Source organism: Lepisma saccharinum, chromosome 4, assembly GCF_977018435.1.
Source record: "Lepisma saccharinum chromosome 4, izLepSacc3.1, whole genome shotgun sequence".
NCBI classification, from domain to species: domain Eukaryota; kingdom Metazoa; phylum Arthropoda; class Insecta; order Zygentoma; family Lepismatidae; genus Lepisma; species Lepisma saccharinum.
Genome location: NC_139232.1, coordinates 47,534,378 through 47,561,757, shown reverse-complemented (window position 1 = coordinate 47,561,757; position 27,380 = coordinate 47,534,378). Strand labels below are relative to the sequence as shown.

At 38.1% G+C, this 27,380-nt stretch overlaps 1 protein-coding gene across 1 annotated transcript in view; it reads left to right on the top strand.

The window, feature by feature from the left end:
- Window positions 1–25,572, top strand: part of Mettl2 (methyltransferase-like protein) — a 52,187-nt gene extending 26,615 nt beyond the window's left edge. The window contains exons 3-6 of the mRNA XM_083121644.1: window positions 1,395–1,820; window positions 5,795–5,908; window positions 14,516–14,688; window positions 24,939–25,572. Of these exons, the coding sequence (XP_082977770.1) occupies window positions 1,395–1,820; window positions 5,795–5,908; window positions 14,516–14,688; window positions 24,939–25,081 (856 nt within the window). The 3' untranslated portion in view covers window positions 25,082–25,572. The remainder of the gene's footprint in view (window positions 1–1,394; window positions 1,821–5,794; window positions 5,909–14,515; window positions 14,689–24,938) is intronic.
- Window positions 25,573–27,380: the final 1,808 nt, after the last annotated feature.

Here is a 27,380-nt window from a genome sequence, read left to right as displayed (position 1 = left end):
GAGAGGTCCAGAAGAAAATGTTACATCCTGCTTTTAAATATTAAATCTGCTAATCATGATGCAAAAATTTAAATTGTGAAAAGATATTATTCGACACTACCTTTGGATCAAAACTACTTAAAATTTAGTCTTTCATTTAAGGCTCTGCTGGACCTTTGGCCAATGCCAGGGCAGCTTTTTTGAATTTTTCCTCTCGTTTCGGAAAACCGCTATGATATTCCAATATCCGAAAATTTACATCTGCTTAAAATTTATTCTAGAACATTCACGTAAATCTTCATGTAGTTTGCTGTTGCTTAGATATTTTCAATAGTTTCATGATTATGTAAGTCTATTAAACTATTGATAATATCTAGACAATAGTGAAAGCAAGCCATGTGAATGCTCTAGAACAGTGGTTCTGAAACTTTTTTTTTCATGTACCCTTTAGTCGTAACTAAACGTCTAATGTACCCCCAACATACGTTTTCTCAGAATATATTAGGTTTTGGGTTTTTTTTTTTTTTTTTTGACTGCCTGATTGGTGGGGCATTTTTGGTATGTTGGAGGCGTGTATCTGCAATTCAGGAAAATGGCATTCGGGCTGTATGTGGAAAAATGGTAACCAAATAAACATTAGAATCCTACGTTTATTATCTGTTCCTATGATTAGTTACAAAAATAAAACTGTGAAACACATGTATGCTAAGAAGTTTATAAAGAACTTTAATTTTCATCAATTTTTTTCCAGTTATTGAAAAAAAAGAACAAAAATAAGTTTGTAAACAAACTGTTAAGCACAATTTTGGAGTTTTGATTGTAAATCGTCAGTTTCTAGTGAGAAGGATATGCCTGCATAGCCTGACACAGTTTCTTGATGTCTGGTTGTGCACTTGAAACTTTCAAGTGGATATTCGGCTCCAAGTTTAGTCTCTTATAGATTCTGAATGAGTATTTTGTTTCAAAGCATATGAAACAAAGATAAGAGTGTCAGTGACAAAATAAGCCTTATTTCACTGTTGAGTATTAAAGCTATGTAAAGTCTGCTCTACACACCTGCAGCAGAAATCTTGTCGTGTGGGTATTCTCGACATTTCTCTTCCGAGCTGATCGCGTATACCCTTCAAGTCGTTCATGTACCCCTGGTGGTATGCGTACCACAGTTTGAGAACCACTGCTCTATAAGGAATTTTACGCGCACATAATATTTCCAAGTTTTGGAATATATAGTGATTTTTCGAAATGAGGAGATTTTTTAAAAAAAGTTGCCTTCGCGTTGGCCAATGGTCCAACTGAGCCTTAAAGAAGTATTTCTTCTGGTGGTCAGTAAATGCATGAACTACTTGCTGGTCTTTTCATTTTATTAATTATTTAGATATGCCTTGCAATCAATAATTAATACCCTTGTTTTTCAGCTTCTTCAAAGATAGACACTGGCTATTCACAGAGTTTTCAGAACTGGCATCAGGTACTGAAGATGTAGTTAGGACTTCCCCTAAAACAAAAGGCAGTGACACAAGTGAAAGAAAGAGTGATAATTTATGTGACAATCATGTGGAAAGTGACAGTTGTGATCCTCTGGTGAAGAATTGTTCTCGTCTTGTTCTCGAGGGTGCTGTGCTTAATAACATGACAAACTCTGATTGTGATCATGTCAAACATGATGTGTATCCTGGCGAACATTGCAAAACAAAGATACTCGAACTAGGTTGTGGAGTGGGTAACACAGTCTTCCCAATATTGCAAACCAGGAATGACACTAATTTGTTTGTGTACTGCTGTGACTTTTCAACCACAGCTGTACAGCTTGTGAAGGAGAACCCAGACTATGATCCTATCAGGTTTGTTTGTCTTTTTTTTTAATTTATTTATTTTTAGAAAAAAGTTTTTTTTATTATTTCCATTATTTGACTCAACATACATGTTGGTTGTACAAGGAATGTAGCCAATATTGCATGATGTGTATAAACTGACAAAAACAAAAACATGCTCTATAGTTATAGGCAAATTTCGTCATATAGCCCAAATTTGTCTGCAAATATATTCACTGGTGTAACACAGTACTTATTACACTATACATATATAAGCTGATACGAAATGTACAACACTTTAGTTCTATAGATAAAAATCTTTCTCACTGTGCCACGAGTGTTGAGGATGACTGCTTTCTACAGTTCTAAATATGTTGTCCATTTGAATTTATTACTCCATACAAACCGTACCGTATCATGCTGAAGGCATGACTCGAACCCGGGACCCTGAGTGCCATAGCCTGATAGTCTAATCACTTTATAAAAATGGCCCGGTTACGGAAGAAGCTGGAAAGAGCTTCCTTGAAGCACATAACACTTTAAAAATCCCTGATTTGAATTCTACCGGAAATCGCAGGAAAATAAGCAAACACAGCTTTACACTGAAAACGCCGTTATCAAGAGACGCGGTCTGTCAATGGTGATAACTAGGGCTAGTATTTTGATGCAAATACATCTTTTTGTTTGGTAAGGCAGAAACATTGCATAAGCAGATAGGAACGTGTTTTACATGTAAGTGAATTAATCAGGATGCCTTTGTTAGGGCATTTTTTGACCCTTTTTGGAGTAAAGGTAATTTTTTAAACTTTTTAAACCATTTGTCATTTTCCAGCCTTTTAAAAGTCATCTTATGCATTTTTCTACATTTTGGTGAAGAAGAATTTACATGCAAATGTAATCCTTTGAAGGAGAGAGGTTTCCGACTCTTGTCTCATTGCCTTCAGCGCAGTTCTGAACGACTGTGTTTGAAGAAACAAAGAAATTCTGTGCAGTATATTTGATACAAGCTGATGTGTAACGATTCAGCTCAAACAATGTGATTTCCCCCTCTATCAGTAAATACATTGTCCCCAGACGGATTATTGTTAAAAAAACAAGGGGTACAAAGTTTTGTGCTCTGTATCGGACATTTTGTCAGGGAAGCAATTTGCACTCTATGGAATTGATAGTGACTTAACAGCAAGTGGGGGGTGTAAGCGGTGCTCCTTCCACGTAGTGCACCCAATAGTCAACCTCACTTCCACGTAGTACACCCTGGACTGCAGACTAACGAGGCTCTGACAACTGGCCATCACCCAATAGTCAACCTCACTTCCACATAGTACACCCTGGACTGCAGACTAACGAGGCTCTGGCGACTGGCCCCATGGCCAGTATAATTCTGTGTCGTCCTGTGTTTTGTCCTTATTTGTGCTGAGCATCATTTTTAGCCTCAGCTTTTAACCAAGGTAAGGAAATTTTACTTTTCAGATACGCTTTTATTTTTGTTATGATAAGGGGCTGGACCCCGTATAGTGTGATGGGTGCAAGATAGCCTCAGTGCTGATGCACCCAAAAAGTTTTAATTAAAAAAAAATGCAAGTGATATTGTTCATTTCAAGTACGCTCCTCTTGTGTCGGTGGAACTCGAGAGAAGTTTTTTCATGTACAAGGCCCTCTTGTCCGAAAACTGACAATCATTCACTTTTGAGAATTTGCATATGATTTTCGTTGTGTACTGCAACTCAGTACTTAATGTGTAAAAGATGACAAAAAGTGAACTTTCTTACTTGTACTACCATATGCAATGAACATGTGATAGATACCGTAAAGTTAATTTGCAATATGAATTTCTCTTGGTAGTTTATAAATTTGTTCTACAAATTCTTCAGAATTTGTAGGTCATTTATCTACTTTTATAGGGCATTTTCTTGCATGTATTAGGTCATAAATGCATTTCTTAAAGGTCATTTTTTAGCAATTTTAAGGTCATCAAAATCCTAGCCCTAGTGATAACGAACAAAAGTTCTAATTTTACATAAATAGCTCGAAATAATATTTCTTGCCCCAGTTGTTATTAGAAATCTATCACATGAACAGTTCTTGTCTCCCCAAGTTATGAGCTGAGTATCGATTGTTACGTAAAGAGTTCCCGTGGGCAGTGGTGCGGTAGTGAAGTTTTATTTCGGGGACCGTGTCGTCACATCTGGATCTACAGATTCTACGAGATCTTCAAACAGGGAACCAGAGGTGAACGATCGTTCCTTTATCCCAATTCTTACATTGTCACAACCCTGCCAGACCAGTCAACCATCAAAGTGTTAACATCTAAAGTTTAAATGATGTTCTTATTTCACAGGGGTGAGCCCCCTTAGCTTGTTTACCTGTTAATGTTGTTTCCCGCGGGGTGTTACCCCAAGCTATATGCATAACTACCTCTCGCTGCAAATACTCCATAGCCCCAGACTCTCTCATAACCTGAGATTCGATCCCCAATAAGAACCGTAAGGCTTTTTGTACGATACAAATTGGTACAGGTAAGTTTGTACATTTCACTTTTTTCATTACAAAACCAAAAATATAATACAAAATTTGTATAATTAATAATATAAGTTTTCATAATTTTTAACAATTTAATAGTTTTTTACTATTTTGTTTTTGTACCCTGCAATGTTTTTTTCTTCTTCTTGTACTGCTTTTATAGATCCACCAAGCTTTCTGAAACCTCGGAAAATATGCGAACTACAGGCTTCCCCGTAGCTTTAACTAGCGACACTAGTGCCACTGCTCCCGTGCTAGGGCTTCAGATGAGTTGGTGGATCTATAGTACATGGTTGAATATTTTAATCACCATCTCTTCTTCTGGTCCTTCTTGAAGTGGCGTTAGTCTGGCGAAGTATCGTTTTCATAAGTTATTTATTTTGCATGTTAATATGTATGTGTGTGTGAGTGTATGTTCTATGAGCATGGTTGACGTTAGGAGTGTGCAACATGTGCCACCATGCATTCCACACTTCCAAAATATGTAAATAATATTATTGGCCCTTTTATTCGCCTCAATTTCTTGTGCAATCGTGATCACTTTAGAATATAAGGAAAAAAGAAACAAAGCATGCCTTTGCAATACGTTTCAATTTGTAATCTATCAGCTCATATACTATAGAAAAAGGAAGTTTCAAACAGGAACCGCAAACCTGGTACAAAGGAAAATTTTTACTGGAACACAGTTGAATTTCTTGTTTGTGAACCCACAATCTTCTACCAATTTCCTGTCAAATTATTGTTCAAAAGGGCACTGTTATTCTTTGACTTGAAGCTGAGAGATACCAAATTAGAATGTGTGCACTGGTATACGCAAGGGTGAGCTGATGGGGCTACAGCCTATCCCGAAATTTTGAGAATATCAAAAATTTCAAATGAGAGCAGTGAAGAACTTTAGAAAAACCAATGTAGTAAATGAAAACTTCTCTTAAAAATGACTCCCGGTTACCTTGGTGACCACCGGTAGCCGTTCGTAGTTGCGATGTGCAGGTTTGTGCAGCTGGTCAACGAAAGCTTGCCTAGATATTGAGTGAGAGATTTCGTTGGAAGGAAAATATTACAGAAAATGGGTTATCCCCTGGGTACAATTGTTTGACTTCGACTTTTGTCTTGGAACAACTTTCAAATGAAGGTTAAAAATGATTTATTTATTTATTGATTGATTTGCTTTATTTTACTTCACTTCTTGTGCCAATAATAAAGGTACTTAAAAAATTCTATAAAAAAAACAATGTTTCAAGACTAAACTAGTCCCTTCGTCAGGTTCACAATCTTGGAGAGTGGAATCACTTCATGACCACGTCAATTAGAATAAAAATTGACTTTGATGACAAAAGGCAAGAGATAAATTTTAAATGAATGGTAAGCTAAATGATAAATGGCTTTGTGTTTATGTCTTCTCTAAAGGAATTTCACTCTATCATACAATACTATGTTAATGTTTCACAACTGCTCATTTAAATTGTGAAATTTCCTTTGTGTAGGTGTTGTGCCTTCGTTTGTGATATGACGTCAGAAGAATGGAACACTCCATTTCCAGAAGGCAGCTTGGATGTTGCAGTTCTTATTTTTGTGCTTTCTGCCATTCACCCTGACAGGTTTAGTATTTGCTCTTAAGTGTATTTTTCCTTTATTTAATAATATGAAAGGTGATTTGGAAGTGTGAAACGTGTATTTCCCATTTATACTTGTTCACATTTAAAACTCTATCTTGAACTGTGACACATTTTTACTGTATCAGTTCATGCTTTTGTAACGCTCTTCATATTAGTTATGATCACAACTTGGTAAGTGAATTATACTATGCACGTATTCTGATGTCTTGTGTGTGCAGTTCAGCACGATACGCAGAAGTCACGTTCAGTTCCCCTGCTTGCATAGATAAAGAAAACTTTGTCTGTCTATAGATGGCTTCTGCATAGCCAGATGGTTAGCGCTCTTGCCTTTGATGCAACTGATCCCAGGTTTGATTGTTTGTGGTAGCCCCCAAAATGTTGACATTGACCCAGCATCGTGAGTACAATTGGGGAGCTACTTGAAAAGAATTAGTGGGTTCCTGTCTCAAAAAGCCAGTAAACAGTGGCAATGGAGCTCGATGCACCGACCACGCATCACCCAATGGAAAAGCTGCTCCGGCAAAGCCTGGTACTTACAGGGCTGTTGAGCCATAAAGTTCAGTTTTAGTTTTTTGTGTATAGTGTCAAAAAGTTTAGGAGAAGAAATGAATGTCTTAAGGACAATTGAATAAATAAGAGTGGGATGTATAAATATACATATTACCAGAAAAATTGTCCAACACCATGCTCATTCACATTGTTTTGTGCAATGCCGGTTCAAGAATTGAAAAAAATAAAACTGTTTCTGTTTCTATTTGAAATTTTACATCGCCTATCATATCAACCATTTGGGTTAATTACAACAATGAGGATGAGCAGTGAAATGGTACAAACACAATGCCTTGACCAGGGCTCCAACCTGGAACCTCCAGCTTCATAACCTGTTATGTTGGCCACTGGTGTCACAGAGCTGGCCCATTAAAACAAATAAAATAACGGTGGGAAACTTGCCTTGAGGCATTTATACATCATATTGTACAACATGTGGATAATAATGGATAAAAGCAAGGAGGGCCAAAAGGGCTAAGTAAAAATCAAAGAAGGTAAAAGGAAACACTCACCGGACAGTAGAAAAATTCAAAATTTTCGCTAATTTCATAGCATCATCGGTGTGAGGAGAAATAGGCGGAACCGGAAGTTGGGGCCCTGCAGAGTTGCCAGGTCCCCATCGAAGAAGAAGCGGTGCGTAGAACGAAAAAAAACACTGTTTCGTCACCAGGCTCGTCGTAAACTGTGAGTGTGTAGGATGACTTGGGAGGGTGGGTGAGGGTTGGGCATTAAGGCTCGTCGTAAACTGTGTGTGTAGGATGAGTTGGGAGGGGGGTGGGAGGGTGGGTGAGGGTTGGGCATTACTGGGTGGCCTTGTTCAGGCCAGGTGGAGTGGTTGCACTCATGGCCGATATATAGGCCCTCTCCCATCTTTTGCGAACAGAGGTGTTGGCTGGTTGGGGTAGGAGATGGATGATCGCTACCCGGAAGCAGTCGTTGAAACTGATGTTGTGGTGGTTGGTGTGGACGGCGACAGTGAAGTCCAGGTTGTGGGTGGAGGAGCGGTGGTTATTGATGCGGATGTTGAGGGCCGTTGATGTTTCCCCCAGGTAAAAATCACCACAGATGTTGCAGGTGAGGATGTAGATAAGGTTTGAGGCATGGCAGGTCCCTTTGGGATGGAGGGTAAATTTGCCAGTGGCCGTGTGCACCTGGAGGATGTGAGAAGTGATGAGGATGGGGCAGGTCTTGCACCTGGGGCGGTTGCATTTATGGGCAGGGGGGTGTTGGATGTGTGGTGAAGGAGTGTTGTGGACCAGGATGTTTTGGAGGTTGGGGGGGCATTTGAAAACTACTCTGGGTTTGTCGGGAGATATGTTTTTGGTTTCGGGATCACTGTGGAGAATTGGGAGAAGAGAGTGCAGTGTGTGCCTGATTTTGTTGAGGTGGGGATGGTATTGGGTGATGAGTGCAGGTGGGTTGGTGGCAGCAGGTTTCTTGGTGGTGGTGGTATGTGAGGCAGCTCGCGATATTTGCTTGGTGACCAGGATGGAGGGATATCCACGGTTAACCAGGGCCTGGTGTAGGCAGAGGTTATAATTCTGGCGGGAGGTGGGTGAAGTGTTCAGGCGCTGTCCCCTGAGGGCCAGAGAGAATGGAATGGCTTTTTTGGTGTGGAACGGGTGGGAGCTGGAGAAGTGTAGGTATTGCATGTGGTTGGTGGGTTTTATGTGGATGGAGGTAGTCAGGTGTCCTCCCTCGATGTGCACGTCCACATCCAGGAAGGTGATCTGGTTGGGGGAGTGCGTCCAGGTGAATTTGAGGGAATGGAAGTGGTTAAGTTGGTCCAGGAAAGCTGACAAGGATGGTTCTCCATGTGTCCAGAGCATGAAGATGTCGTAGATGAAGCGGAGCCAGAGGAGGGGTTGGGTAGCCAAAAACTCTTGCTCAAGTTTGCCCATGAAGAGGTTTGCATAGGATGGGGCCATTCTGGTACCCATGGCTGTACCTCGGATCTGTAGGAAATTTTGGTTTTCAAAGGTGAAGTTGTTACAAGTGAGGACAAGGTGGGCTAGGTGGGTCAGGAAGTTGGTGCTGGGGTTGTGAGGTTTGGGTCTGCTATTGAGATAGAATTCTATGGAGCGGAGGCCATGGGAGTGAGGTATGTTGGTGTAGAGGGAAGTGACATCAATGGTGGCAAGGATGGTATTTGGGGGCAATGGTGGGAGGGTGCTGATTTTCTGGAGGAAGTGGTTGGTGTCACGGAGGTAGGAGGGCAGAGCTTTCACAAGAGGCTGGAGATGGGAGTCAACAAAGGCTGAGATTCGTTCTGTAGGTGAGTTGTAGCTGGACACAATGGGTCTACCAGGGTTGCCAGGTTTGTGGATTTTGGGCAATAGATAGAAGGTGGGGGTGCGGGGATTGTCGGGTATTAACATGGCGGTGGTACGAGCTGTTAGGGTGTGGATGAAGTCACGGATTTTGGTGAGGTGTTCGGCGGATAGGTCAACTGTGGTGGGTTTGTAGGTGGAGGGGTCAGCCATCACCCCCTGAAACTCAAGGCCATTTCGGTCAACAACCTCCCCCTCGTGACGTAGGGACAGGCAGACCCTTCGGGGTCAAGGAAAGGAGGGTGAAAATTCTCCACACCCTGCAAAAATGCAACTTAGTTGAGCTTCTAGCTGTGTACTGTGAACGTGTGCTTTTACAGCTTGATGTGCATTCGCCTTACATTTAGTGTTTTAGTGGGGCTTTTTTTTGTTTCTTGTACAAGAAGTAAACTTTTGATGGTATCATGCCATTTCGTAGTTGTGTGCCATATTGTAAAAGCAATTACGACAATAAGTCAACAGTGACAACTTTTTTCGTTTCCAAACTATCCAGAAAGCCGAGAAAAATGGATTAGAGCTATCCACAGCAAATATTTTTCACCAACAAAAGCTTCCAAGGTAATTTCAAGTAGCTAGTATTTAGCTAGTATTATATAAGATGCATGTTTTGTTTGAAATGGCGTTTTCAAGTTGCCTTTGTATACTCCTAAACAGCTAGCAATTCCTCTCCTTCGTTTAAAATTATTACATGAGTAATTAATTAGACAAGAATCTATGTTCTATTCATTCTTATAGACAATACTACTTTTCTCTAGACGTAGTTCTCTTTAAGATATTCCTCCACTTGCACATACTTTACACTACATTATGCTTAACTTCAATAAACGGAAACTCACCCTTGATATTTTTCTAATATTTAGTTCGGTAATAAATAAAGACAATTTAGAATAATTTTGTACTTTATAATAATGCTACGTTGCTTTTTAGACTCTCTAGGTTAATCACGATGATGAGTACAAACAGTAAATTGATGAGATATATTTCATCTTCGTTTATGAAGACAAGGACAAGTCAAACTTTTCCAATTCGAAAAGAAACCGAGAACGAGACATTCATTTCAAACTCGTGGCGAAACAGAGAACGGCTCAACATTTTTGCAGTTCAATAAGAAACTGAGAATGAGACAAATAATTGCAATTCGAGACTAAACCGAGAGTTAAACATTCATTTCAAACTATCTCGATGCGAAACCGAGAAAGACATTCGAGAACGAGACAAACATTTTCAACTCGATACGAAACCGAGAAATACAGTCAATTCAATGTATGACAAAACCGAGAACAAGATACATTTTCATCTCAATACGAAACCGAGAACGAGACAAACATTTTCAACTCGTAACGAAACCGAGAAAGACGTTCATTTCCAACTATGAAAAACCGAGAACGAGATAAACATTTTCATCTCGATACGAAACCGAGAACGAGACAAACATTTTCAACTCGATACGAAACCGAGAAATACATTTAATTCAATGTATGACAAAAAAGAGAACAAGATACATTTTCATCTCAATACGAAACCGAGAACGAGACAAACATTTTCAACTCTTAACGAAACCGAGAAAGACGTTAATTTCAAACTATGAAAAACCGAGATCGAGACAAACATTTTCAACTCGATATGAAACCGAGAAAGGCATTCATTTTAAACTATGAAAAACCGGGAACGAGAAACATTTTCATCTCGATACGAAACCGAGAAAGGCATTCATTTCAAACTATGAAAAACCGAGAACGAGAAACATTTTCATCTCGATACCAAACTGAGAAAGGCATTCATTTTAAACTATGAAAAACCGGGAACGAGAAACATTTTCATCTCGATACGAAACCGAGAAAGGCATTCATTTCAAACTTTGAAAAACCGAGAACGAGAAACATTTTCATCTCGATACGAAACCGAGAAAGGCATTCATTTTAAACTATGAAAAACCGGGAACGAGAAACATTTTCATCTCGATACGAAACAGAGAAAGGCAATCATTTCAAACTATGAAAAACCGAGAACGAGACAAACATTTTCATCTTGATACGAAACCGAGAAAGACATTCATTTCAAACTATGAAAAACCGAGAACGAGAAACATTTTTATCTCGATACGAAACCGAGAAAGGCATTCATTTTAAACTATGAAAAACCGAGAACGAGAAACATTTTCATCTCGATACGAAACCGAGAAAGGCATTCATTTCAAACTATGAAAAACCGAGAACTAAAAACATTTTCATCTCGATACGAAACCGAGAAAGGCATTCATTTCAAACTATGAAAAACCGAGAACGAGAAACATTTTCATCTCGGTACCAAACCGAGAAAGGCATTCATTTTAAACTATGAAAAACCGGGAACGAGAAACATTTTCATCTCGATACGAAACCGAGAAAGGCATTCATTTCAAACTTTGAAAAACCGAGAACGAGAAACATTTTCATCTCGATACGAAACCGAGAAAGGCATTCATTTCAAACTATGAAAAACCGAGATCGAGACAAACATTTTCAACTCGATACGAAACCGAGAAAGGCATTCATTTTAAACTATGAAAAACCGGGAACGAGAAACATTTTCATCTCGATACGAAACCGAGAAAGGCATTCATTTCAAACTTTGAAAAACCGAGAACGAGAAACATTTTCATCTCGATACGAAACCGAGAAAGGCATTCATTTTAAACTATGAAAAACCGGGAACGAGAAACATTTTCATCTCGATACGAAACAGAGAAAGGCAATCATTTCAAACTATGAAAAACCGAGAACGAGACAAACATTTTCATCTTGATACGAAACCGAGAAAGACATTCATTTCAAACTATGAAAAACCGAGAACGAGAAACATTTTTATCTCGATACCAAACCGAGAAAGGCATTCATTTCAAACTATGAAAAACCGAGAACGAGAAACATTTTCATCTCGATACGAAACCGAGAAAGGCATTCATTTCAAACTATGAAAAACCGAGAACTAAAAACATTTTCATCTCGATACGAAACCGAGAAAGGCATTCATTTCAAACTATGAAAAACCGAGAACGAGAAACATTTTCATCTCGATACCAAACCGAGAAAGGCATTCATTTTAAACTATGAAAAACCGGGAACGAGAAACATTTTCATCTCGATACGAAACCGAGAAAGGCATTCATTTCAAACTTTGAAAAACCGAGAACGAGAAACATTTTCATCTCGATACGAAACCGAGAAAGGCATTCATTTCAAACTATGAAAAACCGAGATCGAGACAAACATTTTCAACTCGATACGAAACCGAGAAAGGCATTCATTTCAAACTATGAAAAACCGAGAACGAGAAACATTTTCATCTCGATACGAAACCGAGAAAGGCATTCATTTCAAACTATGAAAAACCGTGATCGAGACAAACATTTTCAACTCGATACGAAACCGAGAAAGGCATTCATTTCAAACTATGAAAAACCGAGAACGAGAAACATTTTCATCTCGATACGAAACCGAGAAAGGCATTTATTTTAAACTATGAAAAACCGAGAACGAGACAAACATTTTCATCTCGATACGAAACCGAGAAAGACATTCATTTCAAACTATGAAAAACCGAGAACGAGAAACATTTTCATCTCGATACGAAACCGAGAAAAGCATTCCTATCAAACTATGAAAAAAACGAAAATTTAATATGCTTTTGATGTAATTGTATCTTACTTAGATTGTGTAATTGTGCTTGATTTTTGTGAGGTGGCTGCTTAAATTAAGAGGGAGGAATCTTTGCGTTTAATTGCGTGAGATTATTCTGAGATTCTAACATTTTGCTTAGAGGTGTTATTTTTTATTTAATCTGCTTAGTTTTGATGTAATTGTAGCTTAGTTACATTATTCGTTTTTGCCAGTAAATTTGAGAATGAGCTCATGAAACTTATGTTCTTGGTGTTTTAATTTTCATCAGACGTTTTGAGGTAATCAATCACATTTCAGAATGATTTTATTTTTTTTATTGTGATTTTAAAATTTTAAGTCGGTAGATGTAGATCTAAAATGACCTAATGGAATATAAAGTCAGCCAGGGCGGGTGAATCCAAGTGACACATGAATGACTTGGTCAGTGAATAAGTTAGAGATAGGCATTGCAGATAGGTTAAGAGAAGCTAGTAATTACACTGTGCACAATTTTCTTATCTTTAAAAACAAGATTTTTCTGCCTGTTTGCTGCCTTTCCAGGTTAAATGTGTCAACGACAATGAATGAATAAATATGCATGCCTTAACTTGTTTAAATTAATAATAATAATAATAATAATAATAATAATAAATTTTCTTTATTCAGCGGGCGAGGTTCAGCCAAGGGCTGCTCTGCCACCTAACTCTTTTCAATATGATAATACATATGAGATGATATAAACTTACGGAGCAGTAAGCTAAACGTAAAAATAATAATAATAATAATAAAAAAATTAAAAAATGAAGAAAGAAAAAAATACATAGGAATTAGTTGGATACAAAAAAAAGTGTAACTAGAAATACAAAAGACAATAGTAATAATAATACAATTCCTTATAGTGAGTGACTTGATACCTTCAGTATGTGCCCCGACTCTGCCATTGTTCCATTAACAGCAGATCTTTTATTTTACCTTTGAAATATAATGGGTTGTTTACACTAGCGATATTTGCAGGCAATGCATTCCATGCTTTGGGAGCCGAGAAGGAGAAAGATGATTTGTAGGCCGTGGTAGAGTGATGGGGTAAATCGAAGTTGTTCCGCTTACGGGTAACATACTGATGGATTTCCCTACGGGAATGCATCTTCTCAAACAGGTACTGCGGTTTACCTTCTGTCAGTATGCGGCGTATAAAACAGAGATAGTGCAACTTCCTTCTGTTTGCCATGGTAAGAACCTGGTAATTATTTAAGAATGGAAGAATATGATCGGATCTTTTAGCTTGAAAAATCGCTGACTGAAAATCTGTGTATCCTCCTAAATTGTATCTATTAATATTTTTCTTTCGAATGCGTTTCAATGCTAAGATCAAGATGCAAAAATTGTGCGTACATAAATGTAAATCTCTACATTTGGAAGAAAAAAGTAGATGTTCGAACTTATCTAGTACAATGTATATATTACTTTATATTTTGGTATATTAAAATAATTGACATTCAGCAGATTTGTATATCCTTATTTACTATTCTTGTTTAACAACATTCTGCTGAACATTACGTAGTAATTCTTTCCCGCTGTAGAAGCAATATTCGGAACTACTGAGAATCGAACAGCTCTGGCTACTGCTGGAAGGGTCGGATCGGCGTGACGTCACGCGGCAAGGGAGTGGCCTTCTAGCTCTAGGGGGTGATGGGTCAGCCAGCTGGCGGTTGGCTTCCGCCAGGTAGTCTTGAGATTTCAAGACCACCGTGGTGGACCCCTTGTCAGCTGGGAGGATTTTGATGTTGTGGTTGTTGCGGAGGTCTCAGAGCTTTCTGTTGGGGGGGATTGAGGTTAGGTTGGTTGTGAAAGTTATTTAAGAATGAGCTGTCAGAGGTGGTGGAAATGACGGCAGTGATGTATCTTTCCAAGGGGTGGTTGGTGGGCAGGGGGGGTGGATCTTGGGAGGAGGGGGGGAATTATTAATTTTATGCTTAGAATTAATGTTTAATTCTTCCATGTTTACTTGTAGCATAGTGCTTTTTTTTTTGTTAGTGCAATATATTTTAAGACTCGTATATAAATCTTTACAGGATGCTGCATGCTGTTAAAAAGATATACACATATCTGAAGCCAGGTGGCCTAGTTTTATTCCGAGATTATGGACGTTATGATATGGCCCAACTAAGATTCAAGAAGGGACGATGTTTATCAGATAACTTCTATGTCAGGGGAGATGGGACAAGAGTGTATTTCTTCACCCAAGGTAAGTGTGTGTGATATAGTATGTGAAGTCCACTGTGGGCATTTGGAAACCAATTAAGTGTTCCTCTAATCCTAATGTGCAGTGATGGAAAGAAATACTTGCCAAATAGGCTGTTAATATCAGTAGCCCTATGGAGGGAAATATTTATTTTCTCCACTGTATATTAACATGCACAGATATATTTAGAGCCTGGATTTTTATGTTGTCAAAACATGCAAAATATGTATGCAGTTTAAAATATCTAATATGTCTATTATTTCTCTGATTTCTGTTTGTTTTTTTAGTTCTCTAGCTTTGACAATTGTAATTATATTAAATAAATTTCTCAATACTATTTCATTTTAAGAAGTTATCTTGGAATAATGAAATTGTAATGTGGTAAGTTACGTTGATAAATTTATAATCCGATAACATGAATGACAACAGTCACTAATTCTTGAATCAGCAGCAGCAAAGAACAAAGTCATCTTCAACATGAAGCGAAAGGTGACAGATGTGCCACAATCAAATAAAAATTACCAGATTTTTTGAGAAATCAAAGTTTCAAGTTTGTCCCACAATTATAGCTCCTTACTCAGTGAAAACCAGAATGGCCAACCTCCGTGGCAGAGTGGTTAGAAGGAACGCTGCGGCACCAGGCATTCCAGATTCGAATCCCATAACACGGGTGTTCCTCTGTGAATGTCCCTTCTTCAGTTTTATTGTATCGTCACTCATCTTTATCTTCGCATTTAGCCAAAAGTGTTGGAAAAGTAAAATAAAAATATACCAAATCAATAAATCAATCAAAAACCAGAAAGATGGTCCAAATACAGCATTTTATGTAAAAATATGTAACAAAACAATTCACACATATCGTTCCTAACATCGTAATTCACCGACATTTGCACTTTGTGCTTGCCTACTTACAAAGGAGAAGATATGTAATTACATAAAAAATTCGGCCCGTAGGTATAATTTGTACTTAGGTATGAATGTGTGTATGATATGCATGTCTTATTTTTGGATGTGTGATTGAGTGTTAGCTCATGTTTTTTGCATTGCTCAAAGTCTCTCAACCTTTAACAGATGTTTGTCTCGCTCCTGCCTGCAAGCCTCTAACACCTGGAGGTTTACACACATATAGCACATGTATAGGTGAAAGAGCAGTTATCTCTAAACATGTTTTGTTATGTCTGGTGTCATAGTATGCACAGCTTTGACAAGGTAATGCCTTCTGCCTGCCATTAAAAACTATAATAATAATAATAAACACTGTGGTACAACCACCAATTAAGTGCTGGTCCTGCCAAATGCCTTTTTCATTAGATGACACATCATGTCCCATCGCTGCTGTCTTCTGGCTTTCGAGACCAGAGCTCGTATTGCTCTCAAGTAATTTTCCCAATTGTCTTCGTGATGATGGGCCAACACTGAAATTTTGGGAGATTGAACCTATGGCCACTTTCACCAAAAGTGGGAGAACTGAGCACATGGCTGCTTTTTAGCTCCCACACAACCATTTATAAGTCTCAAAATCTTATTTTGATTGACTTAAGTGAAATTGGCTGATATATCTTCTTGACTCCCACCATATTGGAATTGGATATGTGTGGATTGCCAGGATGTATTCACATTGAACCATGAGCAACACTATTCCTTCTTCTGTGTCATCATTAGTTCTTTTTCCATCATATTAAAGCCTGGGAAAATCAAACAAACACAAACCTTGATTGCTGCACATTTTTGACAATTTTTCCCAGTTTCTCAAGACTCTTATCATGATGCAAAAATCAGTTCTTTTATCGCCAAAGTTTGGAGTAAGGTCTTCATGCAGCCACCACAAAACATCACAGTAGTAGGTGGAATTTATAGTTTGGCCTCCTGGGATGAATTCATTGTGCACAATTTCCTTGTTGCCTCAGAAAGTAATGCTTTTTTTAACTTACTCTTCATATGGCTCTGCTTTTTTCGGTCATGGTATTTTCCATTTGAAGGATGGTAGCTTTGTCTCAGAGTTGTAACCATAAACCTAGCTCTCATCACTAGTGTTACAGGGTGGCTACTCATGAATTATTGGCTCTGGGAATTACGCATAAATTCTGATTTTTTTCCCTCCAGAGACGTGAAAAACTGCAACTTTTATTAATCCAAAACCCATAGAATTTATACATATTTATAAATGCCCCAAGGCAAGTTTTTCACAGTAAAGATTTTATTTTTATCGAAGAAGGAAAAGAAAGCTGTGTGGAAAGTAAGACAGAATTTTCTTAACCCGTTTACTTAGTTAGTATCCTTTGCAGAACAGTATCTGACAGACTGAAGATAAGATATCTCGAAGATGATTAGGTAAATTTTAATCTGACATTCTTATACAATTAACAATTTTTCGTAGATTAGAATATAAACCGTAACATTTGTGACTTGCGTTTGTAGATGTACCAGGTGTCCGAGAAGTCTTTGTATGAAAACAAAAATTAACTGTATTAACTATATGCAACATAGACATGAAAAAATGGTACCAAAATGTTCGGAAACTATTCAAGTTTTATTGGCAATAGGAAAGAAATCAATAAATCTCCACGTGAGCACCCTTGGTAGCACGGAGTACATCTAGTCGAAATTCAACTTTTCGCCATGCATTAGCCAACATCAAAGGAGGGATTGATGTGATGACTTGGGTTATCCGTTGTTGCAGAGTTGCAAGATCAGATGCAGGAGTTCTGTAGACATTGTCTTTCACATAACTCCATAGAAAAAATCTAAAGGGGTTATGTCTGGAGATCGTTCAGGCCACGCCGTCGGTCCATCTCGATCAATCCATTTTCCAGGAAATGTCTGTTCAAGGTAGGAACGAACCTCCAGACTCCAATGTGGCGGTGTACCGTCTTGTTGAAAGATAACATCTGGGTGGTATTCTAGCAATTGAGGAACAGCAAACAATTGCAACATGTCGAGATACACTCCAGATGTTACGGTGTCCTCACAGAAAAAGAATGGTTCGATCATTCTGTCATGCAGCAGCGCGCACCAAACGTTCATCTTCGGGTTGTCCATGGTCGACTTCCTCACCTCATGAGGGGGCTCTTTACCCCAGATACGCACGATGTTTGAAACTGTCTCTGCACTGTTTTTTGTGACCTGCTCTCGTGAAACCACAGGACACACTTAGCCTTTTTCTGATTTGTGTACATTTCCGGTTTGCTGGACACTGGCACTGCTACACTACTGCAACGGTACAGAAATGTGAAACAAAAAAACTTGAATAGTTTCCGAACATTTTGGTACTATTTTTTCATGTCTATGTTGCATATAGCGGATACAGTTAATTTTTGTTTTCATACAAACACTTCTCGGACACCCGGTATTTCGAATCTTGAGTATGTGAAATGGCAAATGTAAACTCCGCACCTTCAATTAAATATTTTAAATAGATATACAGTGTGTCCGGATGAAAATATACCAATAAGAAATTTGAATAACTCGGCAACCGTTGGTAATAGAAATGTCCGGTTATGTTTATCTGGAAAGGGAATCATAGAATTTTATAATAAGCAAAAGAAAATTGCAGTACTCACCTCAGTAGATCTCAATGTGAGCTCCTTTGGAGGCTCGACAAACATCAAGTTGGTACTCAATGTCAATTCATACATTGCACAACGTTTGAAGTGTCACAGACGCACATGCATTGATAATGCTTTCTTGTAGATCGTCCAGCCCTTGCACAAGTGTTCGGAAGAGGGAATCATAGAATTTTTTACCAGCAGATGACAACAACAACAACGTAACATGAGTACGCACATGCACCGCTTTGTTCTTTAGTAGTGAATGAAATGGCATAATTTACTGTGCGTCAGAAAGTTGAGTGCTGTTTTTGGTTTGTGGAATTGAAGTCCCCTGTAACAGTGCAGTGCAAAGGAGATTTAGGTAACAATATGGACAAGAACTACCAGAGCATCATTAGCTCATTACATTGTTAGATCACACAAACAATTGCTGAAAACTGGTTTTTTGTTGAGGAAGAAAGGCAGTGTGTGAGTGAGGAGAAAGTGGTTGCAGTGAAGGAAGCTTTTCAGAGAAGTCCAAGCAAATCAATTACACGTGTGAGTTCACAACTGCCGATTCCACGTTCAACTGTGCACAATATCGTACATAAAACGTTAAGGCTCAGAGCGTATAAGTTACAGCTGCTTCACAAATTTAGGTGCACTGACAAACCTGCTACGTTTGACTTTGCTGTGGAAATGCTATCGCGCATTGATCAGGACAATGAATTCCTTACACGTGTTACCTTTTCTGATGAAGCTACTTTCCATACATTGGGGAAAGTGCATAGGCATAACTGCAAGATATGGGGTGAGCAAAAGCCACATGCAGTTATGGGGCATGAACACGACAGCCCAAAATTAAATGTGTGGTGTGCTTTGACACAAGTTTCTGTAATTTGGCCTTTTTTTCTCTTTGAAGGGGCTACAGTTATGGGAGCAAGTTACCTTGAAAAGTTAGAACATTATGCTGTACCCCATATACCTCACGGGTACATGTTCCAACAAGACCCCCCCTCCCGCATTATGCCTATTGTGTCAAGAACTTCCTACATAATCATTTCTCTGACAATTGGATTGGTAGGGGGGTCCTTTGTATGGCCTCCAAGGTCGTCCGACTTGACTAGTGGTATGTCAAGACTATTGCCTACCGGACACCTGTGCAAGAGTTGGACGATCTACTAGAAAGGATTATCAATGCATGTGCATCAGTGACACGTCAAATGTTGTGCAACGTTTGAATTGAGGTTGAGTGCCAACTTGACGTTTGTCGAGCCACCAAAAGATCTCACATTGAGATCTACTGAGGTGAGTACTGCAATTTTATTTTGCTTATCATAAAATTCTATGATTCCCTCTTCCAAATAAACATAACTGGACATTTCTATTATCAACGGTTGCCGAGCTATTCAAATTTCTTATTGGTATATTTTCATCTGGACACACTGTATATACCATTTAATTTAATCTAATAAGAATTTTTGGATACATTGGTATCACACACACCCTTTATATTGTTAATATATTTGTGTGGGTTGTGAGAGGCGGTAATATGTATATTTAAATAGAGAAAGCATGTTTCTATTGAATTTTTGGAAAATTTGCTTTGAAAAGTGGGAATTATACTTGATTTTTATCGTGGTCCTAGAGTAGCCACCTTGAGTTAACCCTGGACAAGAGGCAACATGATGAAGTTCCTTCCAAGACATCAATGATTGACTTTCATTCTTACAAGGGAGCTGTTGAACTTCAGCAACAACGCCAGGTGTTGTGCAGCTGAAGAGCATCCGTGTGTGTTCATCGTCCTCAATGGATGGATAACCAGTCCTGAACTGAGTATGCCATTCAATGCTCATGCATTCTTCCCCAAACACTTGTGTAATCATTGCCAGGGTCTTCGGTGCACTTTTCGTGAGATGTACTGAAAATTTGATGCACACTTGCTGTTCCTATCTGAGATCCATTGAGAAATCACGACATATCAAATACACGACTTTAAATGAAAGGGCGTAAGTGGTTAGCACATTCACCCACCTGTGTGAAATTTTATACACTAACTCTCAAGATAGCACTACCATCTACTGTTGCATTGCACTACTACAACTGCCCTCCAGATGGCAACACCAGCCACAAAATTCTGGATAATACCTTGTAGAATACAAAATTTCTAATTTGTGCACCACCAAGAAGTGTGGTGGAAATTATGAAATTGGCCATTTAAGAATGGAACAACTGAGGGAAAAACCTTACTTATCTGTTCTTGGCATTCAAGGAGCTGTCTCATGAGTAAAGCCCGGATTTCTATGTAATTACATATTTTTTCCTTTATATGTACAAGCATGGAATTAAAATATATTGACGAATTACGTCAGTAGAGATGTCACAGTGAAGTTTTATATTACATATTTTTACATATTTTACTAAATGTTACATATTCCTAAGATATGAAATACTTTTTACATAAAACAGTCCTTAAGAGGAAAATCCAATGAACTTTTGGCTTACTAGTTAAAAAAGTATCTTCTCACTTCCCCTCCCCATTTCCAGGTCTAAAAAAATATAGTAACTTAAAAGTGCGATTTGCCTTCGTTGTACGTACATAGCAGTTCGTTGATTCGCCGCATCATAACAATTACATCAAGATTCGACAGTGTTTCAGTTTCCAGTTTGTAACATGGAGCGGCAAGCAACACACAGCGAACGAAGAGAACCAACAATGGAAGGCGGCAAGTACAACGCTGAGAGGCACTTACCTTTCATCCGTACATTGTTGTGATCGTTTTGATTTTTGCAGCCGGCGGCGACAAATCTTGAATGAAGTATTGTTAACTCAACCGTAGAATTTCGTATATATATTTCGTCGCCTTTTCAATTTAACCATTGGAGTTTTAAGAAGAGCTTGCCTCAGTATTTAAACAGTGTTTTAGCTGTAGAAAGTTGGAATGGCTCCGCATACCTCCTCGTTATCTCAAAAGTAACGATCTTGGATAGCAGTCGATGATGCATTTACTACGGATGGTAAAGTTATTTTTTGTCGAGTGTGCGATAAAGTGCACTATGAAGTCTCAATTAGATCAACATGTTCGCACTTCACTTCATGTGAAAAACGTACAACTACGGAGTGAAAAGAAGCAAGTTTTACTAACCCAGATGCAAGAGGATTCTTCATTCAGTGTGTTTTACAAGGAAATGTGCGAAGCAATGATTGCAGCAAACATCCCTTGGTATAAAATTCAAGTAACGAAGTTCCGGTATTTTCTGGAAAAATATTGTGGCCGTAAACTTCCTGACGAGTCAACCCTTCGAAAGCGATATCTTCCACATTCCTACAAAGAAACTTTAGAATCAATTAGGGCAGAAGTAGGCAGTTCCTATGTGTGGATTTCCATCGACGAAACAACTGATGCTTTGGGACGGTATGTAAGTAATTTCATTGTTGGAACGCTAATTGCTGATTCTCCATCTACACCACATCTCATTGCATGCAAAGTTCTAGAGCGTACTAATCATTCCACCATAGCACGATTTGTGAATGACAGTCTTAAATTGTTGTATCCAGATGGCGTACAAGAAGAGAGAGTTCTTCACATGTTCACAGACAGTGCGTCATACATGTTAAAAGCTGCTACGGCACTTAAAGTGTTTTATCCTAACTTGATCCACTTTACTTGCTTGGCACATGCTCTCCAACATATTGCTGACGGGTGAGAGGCAATTTCCCGGAAGTCAACCAACTTATTTCTTCCACGAAAAAGGTGTTTCTGAAGGCACCACAACGTGTGCAAGTTTACAAGGAACAATTGCCAGGTGTACCACTTCCTCCGGAACCTATTCTTACTAGATGGGGCACTTGGATCCGGGCAAGTAAGTTTTACAACGAACATTTTGAAGAAGTGAAATCTGTGCTTGACTCATTTTCGGCGGACTCAACTGTATCGGTACGCACTGCTCAAAATCTCTTCAAGGACACCAAACTTGCTTGTGATATGGCATACAGAAACAGCAATTTTGGTTGGATTGATACAAGGATAAAACAACTTAAAACTGTTGGGCTTCCTCTCCTGGAAGCCATGGATATATATGAGGATGCAAGAAAGAAACTGTCTGCTGTTGGAGGAGATGTGGGAGAGAAAGCTCGAAGAAAATTTGACGCAGTGACTGAAAGAAACCCAGGTTACGTCAGCTTATTTACAGTGAGCCGCATTCTCAATGGTGAAACAGTTAACCCTCCCAATGATATTTCTCCCGACCACATTCACCTCCTGAAGTACGTCCGGTTACTTCTTGTGACGTGGAGAGAAGTTTCTCTGCGTACAAGAACATATTATCTGATCGGCGACAAACATTTACTTCTGAACATTTGGAAATGTACCTGGTAACATATTGTAAGTTAAATAATTAAATACAGTGCCTGCCCCAAGATCAAAGGTAACCTGAATTTTTGTAAGTGCTTTTTGAGTGAAATATTTGGGCAACAAAAATTTACTACTGAACATTTTGAATGGTACCTGGTGACATTGTATATTAAATATTGAATATATTCAAATTGTGGTTAATATTTTTGCTCTATAAGAACATAAAAAATACTTAATGTAAGCATTGTAATATTGTAACTTCAATTTTTGTAAGTCTTTTTGAAATAAACATATCCCTTTGTGAAGAAAAAATTTAACAAAAATAGGAAGTCACGTTTGGAATAAATATTTATAGTACATATTTCATTATGAATTTACATATTTTTTACATATTTCAGACATTTTTATTACATATTTATGTACATATTTTAGGGGTTGATATTACATAAAAATCTGGGCTTTACTCATGAGTAGGAACTTGAAGTTTTCATTTTAATGATAACACTGAAAACTCGAGGAAAGCAAAATAAAGTGTTCAAATGTATTTTGGTAGGTTAAGGAAACAAGTATTCGGTGTTTCGGAATCGCGAATTTCTTCTGTTCAAAAAGAATTACCTGAAGCGCTATTAGATCTGTCATTTCTAGTCTAGCTGGTGAAAGTTAGATTCAAAAGAGATTGTCATGCTTCATTTATTGCAGTTTGGTGCAGTTTTATTGCTTTAACCTTGTCTTGAAATAGAATTCATTGGGGATCTTCCCAGAAGGGAAATTTTCGTAGGAATGGGAAAATTTTCAGGGAGAAGCACCTGTTGTGTTTCAGGGGAGGTGGTTAGGGGGCATGTATGTGGGTGTACACAAAACTGTATTTTGAGGCCGCAGAGGGATTTTTTGGCATTGTTAGGGAAATGTGATGTGAATGATTGTGTTCAAAGATTTGGATGATATCATTCAATAAACATTTCATATTTGCTTGCTGATGAGATAAAATAGTTTTCCAAATGGAAGAAATTTGGTTATTTCTCACAAGGTATGCCTTAAATTTATTATTTTTTTGTAATTAAAACTAAAATTTGTCTCAATTTTCCAGAAGAAAAGCAATGTGAAAATCATAAGCATAGAAGGAACAGTAAAAATGCATGTAAAAATAACACCGAATTTTGCCCTAGAAAAAAAGTAAAGTGCTCCCCTGTGCTTTGCACCATGCCATGAAGGCATATAGGGGGTGTGGGGTTAGGGCCCCACACTTTCTTGATGTCGGCCAAGCTGGGGTGATGTGATCAGCACCATGCCCCTGGCCACCTTTACCCCCCAGAGTTTCCTTCAGGTACCCACTTTATACGACACTGGGTGGATGCCAAAGCTGCTTGAACAGGTTGAAAGAGTCCCGGTTCCCCCTTGCTAGCGATCAAACCTGGGTCTCTCACATGGTAGTCAGATGCCCTAACGACTGAGCTTCTTGAATTTCGCCCTAAACCATGAAAAATAACACCATATTGCAGTAAAAAATAATATTGAAATTTAGGGAAAAAGAAAACAAAAACTTCATGTGTCTACTCATGAGTGATCTTTTCTGAGAATGTGAAATCCCTATTGCTAGTAGCACTATGTTAATTTGTAGATGAGTTTTTAATGTATTGTCAAACATGCTTGTCATAGATTATAAAGAAGCAGGGAATTGAATTGAAGAAGGCAGATAAATTTCTATCTTGTTTACAGGGTTCCCACCTACTTTGAAAACCTGGAAAAGCCTGGGGAAACCTAGTGTTTTTTTTGTACTTGCCATTGTTTGGAAATGAAAATAAATTCCACTATTATTTAATTTTGTCTGACTACTATGCGTGAGACCCAGGTCCGATCCCCAACAGGGAGAACCGGGACTTTTTCTACCTGTTCAAGCAGCTCCGGTGCCCACCCAGCATCGTATAAAGTGGGTACCTGGAGGAAACTGGGGGGTAAAGGCAGCCAGGGGCATGGTGCTGATCACATCACCCCCCCTGCTCGACCGAGATCAAGAAAGTGTGGGGTCCTAACCCCACACCCCCTATATGCCTTCATGGCATGGTGCAAAGCACAGGGGAGCACTTTACTGTACTTTATTATTTAATTTAGCTTCTTAATGGGAAAATATTTTATATATTTTACATAAAAATGTTTCTATAGTTTTTCTCATATATATTTTGAACTTTATTCTCTTGAACAGTGTGTGCAGTTTATCACATTGAAAACTTTTTTATTAGTATGTTAAAACATCACAGAATGGTCTGGAAATTTATTACAAAATTGCCTGGGAATGTCATGGAATTTGTTTTGTTGAAATGAATGGGAACCCTGGTATAGAAAAAGTTATAATTTACTATATTTTATTCTTCAGATGATGTGCGGGAATTGTTCAAGAAAGCAGGCTTTGAAGAAATTCAAAATCTGCAGGACAGTCGATTGCAAGTTAACAGAGGAAGATTGCTCACCATGTATAGAGTGTGGATTCAAGCAAAATACAGGAAACCACATTGTTAGTTAAATAGGTTCCATAAAATGTGATACAAGTTCCAAGAATAAAGGTAAAGTGCAAAAAATCTGCATTTACACCCCTAAAGCAAAAGATTTATAAATGTTGTTTAAGTCTACTTTATGCACAGATAAGCTAATCAGGACTGGACCTACAGTTTGAAGTGGGATCCGAACCATTTTGCCATAGAGGAAGCAATAAAAAGTTTAATTCGTGTACTGGTGAACGTGTGTTGTTAAAAGTGAAGCTAAGGGAAAAAATGCATAAGAACATTTGGAAATTTATTTATTAGGTGCTCTTTACGTGAATTTTAATATTTATAACCTTTACAAGCTCACCTTCCATTATTATGTTTTAATTATAAGCTGGATCACACTTTTCATTGTAACTAAAGACAAAAAGAAAAATTTTGTAAATAAGTTATGTTATGAATTCTTAAAGGTGAAATTGTTTTGTTATAGTGTTTTATTTTTAATAAATGACTAAGGTATGACAATGACTCCTGACATTTTTTAAACTTGGCACCACAATTCCTTCAGCCAACAATTGCACAGAAAAAAATAGGTATGAAAAATCACACTGGTAGAGGAACTTCATAGTAAATTAAATCAACATGAGGCAGATCCCAACACTTCCAGTGTTGTGTACATGGGAAGACATTAGGATAATCAACTATGATTTATGAATCTCATGCATATGTGATATATTATTTTTCAAACTTCTTGGTTCATTAAAATTGACAATGGTCATGCAAGGGAATCATGAGGAATGGAAGGGGAGGGGGTTAAATTTACCGGAAATTGGCATAATTTATTTCAAATCAGAAGAAAAAGAAAAGAGAATAATCATTATTTTGAAAGTCAATAATATAAATATAGTTCTGTTTAATTAGTGTGTCAACAGAATAACAACAACAGAAAAGGTTAAAATAGAATAACTTCCTGTTAAAAACTTGCTATTGAGTCAGCTGATTGCCGTAGAATTGGGCAACACATAATGCATTGAGGGGAAGCAATTAGCTAGGTGTCCCATTTTTATTGCTGGTGACTGTACATGAAACAAGCTGTGCACACATTAGGATAACTGGAAGTCAATGAAATATATTGTATCACAAGGAGATGAGCAAGCTCTTTCACATCATTCATGTCCTTTATCTTGTGTTCAAAAGTTCTTCTGGTAATATTTGTGACTGAAATAAAGGTTTAGAAATGATTTTTCAATTTTGTCAGGTCCTTTGTGAAGCTCAGTGTTTATAAATTTTGACAAAAATAAGGTTGTATCACTTTCTGTTTGGCTATAAATGCTTTCATGCCTTTAAAAAGATTGTCCAATTATGAGCAAATTGTGTCTATCATCAGGTAAAATACGTTGAACCAGGTCTCTCGGTTGGCAAGTATTTGGACACGGTTTGTCAAAGTGCTTCTTTATCTTTTTCATTCTTTTGTCAGAGAATTAACTTGGCACATATTTTCATTTCAACAAATGATTCAAATGATCTCCGAAGCTCAGTCATTTCTAAGAGAGTGTTCTGTAAGAGATTATATTAAACCATAACAAGATATTCTGCTTGTTAGGAATGCTGTTACAAAACTTTACATTGAACAGTCAATAATAAAATGAAACTGAAGGATTCAATTTTCCCCCTAAGGCCAATATCCCACTCGTTCATTTGGCTTCCTGCGTGTTAAAATTATAGAGGAAGAAATTTTCAAAACATCAAAAAGCCTGTGAGAGCATACACAACTTCTTATCTTGCTGCCTATCATGTTGGATTAAGTGTTTTGAGAGTTGGGTTTGGTTTATTTCTTGTTCAAGGTTTGCCATCAGAGAATACTGTTGTTATCAGCTCTTGTGGAAAATGTTAGCTGGGGAAGTGTTTGATCGAGCCTTGGGGTTAGCTGGGGGGATGCTCCTATGGTTTAACATGGCGACAATGAGACAGCTAGGGGGTTGCTTTGTGAAAATCTTGCTAGCTGGGGGGGATACCATCCTCCTGCATCTCCCCTCACATCGAGCACTGACTGTTATGAAAAAAATTATAGCTATTCTGAACCGTTAATAAAAAAAAAATTAAAAAATAACAGGATCCCTTCCCAGTTACAGCACTAAGAACCAAATTTAAATTATGACTAGTGCAAGTTTTTTTTTTTTCTTGTACTTCCACCGAATTTCCAGCCAGCGTTTCTTTCCTTACCTAATTGTGTTAAAATCAATAATTTGACCGTGCGTAGTATAGTGTGAAGTCATGGCATAATTACTGTAGACGTGCAACTTTACGAAAGCACCAACTTTGGGCATCACACGTGT